Below are 2,662 nucleotides of genomic sequence, written 5' to 3' on the forward strand. Positions count from 1 at the left end.
ACTTGGTTCTCAGTTCCCTTCCGGTCTTTGATCTCTAGGTCAAATTCTTGTAGGAGTAATACCCACCTTATCAGTCTTGGTTTTGCATCCTTTGTCATGAGGTATTTGATCGTAGAATGATCAGTATACACCACTACATTTGATCCAATCAGGTACTGCCAAAATTTCTCCAGGGCAAACACCACTACGAGCATTTCTTTTTCTGTAGTTGTATAATTCTCTTGTGAATCATTCAGCATCTTATTGGCATAATAGATAGGATGCAAAATCTTGACTTTTCACTGGCTCAAGACTGCACCTACTGAATATCTACTTGTGTCACACATCAACGCAAACGCTTGCATCCAATCGGGCGCAATCAGAATAGGTGCGGTGATGCGCGCATTTTTCAGCGTGTGGAACGCTTCGGCGCATGCATCATTGAAATCATATTCACGGTCAATCTCGAGGAGCACACTTAGGGGTCTTGCGATCTGAGAAAAGTTGCGGATGAATCTTCGATAGAACCCCGCATGTTCTAAAAAACTCCTAAGTGTTTTCACATTGACTGGTGGTGGTAACTTGGATATTGCATCAATTTTTGCTTGATCAACTTCCAACCCTGCCTTTGATATCTTGTGACCTAGCACTATTTCTTCTTCTACCATAAAATGGCATTTCTCTCAGTTCAAAACCAAATTTATTTCAACGCATCTCTTCAAAACTTTTTCCAGATTTGATAAACAAGAGTCATAGGTGTTGCCAAAAACCAAAAAGTCATCCATGAACACCTCGACTGACTCCTCCAAGAAATTTGAGAAAATGGCCATCATACACCTTTGGAAGGTGCCTGGTGTATTACAGAGTCCAAATGGCATGCAACGGAATGCAAATATGCCAAATGGGCACATAAAAGTTGTTTTGTCCTGGTCTTCTGGCACAATTGCGATCTGGTTATACCCTGAATAGCCATCAAGAAAGCAAAAGAATTCATTCTCTGCAAGCCGATCCAACATTTGATCAATAAACGGGAGTGGAAAATGGTCTTTCCTCATGGCCAGATTTAGCTTGCGGTAATCCATGCATATTCTCAACCCCATGGTTGTTTTGGTTGGAATTAATTCATTTTTGCTGTTGGTGACGACTGTCATGCCCCCTTTCTTTGGAACGCACTGCACTGGGCTTACCCAACTACTATCAGACATGGGGTAAATGACGCCTACATCAAGCCACTTTACAATCGACAACCTCCCTCATGGCAGGGTTCAGACGGCGCTGCCTCTATACGGATCTGGTTTTTCCCTCTTCAAGATGGATCTTGTTCATACAATACGAGGGACTGATCCCTCGAATGTCTGCTAAGGTTCATCCTAAGGCTTTCGTGTATTTCTTGAGGATCTGAATAAGTGCTTCCTCCTTTTCTTTGCTTAGTGAGGTAAAGATTATAACTGGTAGAGTGTTGTTGCCTCCTAAATAAACATATTTGAGGTGCATTGGTAGCACCTTCAACTCCAACATGGGTGGTTCTTCCAAAGATGGCTTAGTTCACTGTGTTGATCGTTCAGATAACTTTATTGTTTCAAAATCTGGGTCAGTCTGTATTGCGACGCAATTCTCCTCCAACATTGCGCCAACCTCAAAGTCTTCTTCCTCCAATTCTTCTCAAAACTTGTGCCATTATTCTTCCTGCAGTTCTCCAATATACTGGCAGTTTTCCATATCATCTAGGTATTTCAACGCATTGAGAACGTTGAACTTTTCTTACTGATTGTCGACTCTTATGGTGAGTTCTCCTTTTTGTACGTTGATCAGTGCTCGCCTTATTGCGAGAAATGGGCGACCCAAGATGATTGGCACCTCAGTGTCAGCTTCGTAATCCAATATAATAAAGTCAGCAGGAAAGATGAATTTATCCACTTGTACAAGTATGTCTTCTAGCTTGCCCTCTAGATGCGTTATTGATCTGTCAGCCAACTGCAACGTAACTGTGGTGGGTCTTGCGTTGCCGATGTTTAACTTCTTGAAGATTGATAAGGGCATCAGGTTTATACTTGCCTCTAAGTCACAGAGCGCATTTCCTACTTCTTTACCCCCTATTGAGCATGGCAATGTGAAGCTCCCTGGATCTTTCATTTTCTTGGGGATGTTGTTTTGGAAGAGCGCACTACATTCATACGTTAGTGCGATAGTTTCATTTTCCCCGATCTTCCTCTTGTTGGCGAGTATGTCCTTGAGAAACTTCACATAGCTAGGCATTTGTTCCAGCGCTTCTACTAAGGGAATGTTGATATGTAACTATCGGAGAACATCCAGGAACCTCTTGAATTATTTACTATCATCTTTCTTTTTCAGCCTAGATAGGAAAGGTGGAGGATCCCGCCGTACTTTCTGATCATTTAGATGTTCCTTGAGGTCCCTTGCTTCCTGTGTTCCTGGGGCTGGAGGATGTGATGACTTTGATTCTTGGTTTTGTTAAGATTCATTCTTTGTAGAGGTAATTGCTTCTAAACTGGTAGATCTGTTGTTTGTGATTGAGTGGTCATTGTTGGTGATTGAGTCTTCTGGTCGTTCTACTGATTCCGGTACTGGTGGCACAAGAATTGTCTTTCTACCACTTCTCAATATCACTGCTTGACATTGTTCCTTGCCGCTTGGTCCCGGTGCTTCCGAGCTACTGGGCAGC

At 42.5% G+C, this 2,662-nt stretch overlaps 1 protein-coding gene across 1 annotated transcript; it reads right to left on the minus strand.

Moving 5' to 3' along the window:
• Positions 1-1,740: 1,740 nt before the first annotated feature.
• On the minus strand, positions 1,741-2,235 carry LOC120067460. Its single transcript, XM_039019019.1, has one exon. The coding sequence runs from the start codon at positions 2,233-2,235 to the stop codon at positions 1,741-1,743; it is 495 nt and encodes a 164-aa protein (XP_038874947.1).
• Between the last annotated feature and the right edge of the window lie 427 nt (positions 2,236-2,662).

Source organism: Benincasa hispida, chromosome 12 (assembly GCF_009727055.1).
Source record: "Benincasa hispida cultivar B227 chromosome 12, ASM972705v1, whole genome shotgun sequence".
NCBI lineage: Eukaryota > Viridiplantae > Streptophyta > Magnoliopsida > Cucurbitales > Cucurbitaceae > Benincasa > Benincasa hispida.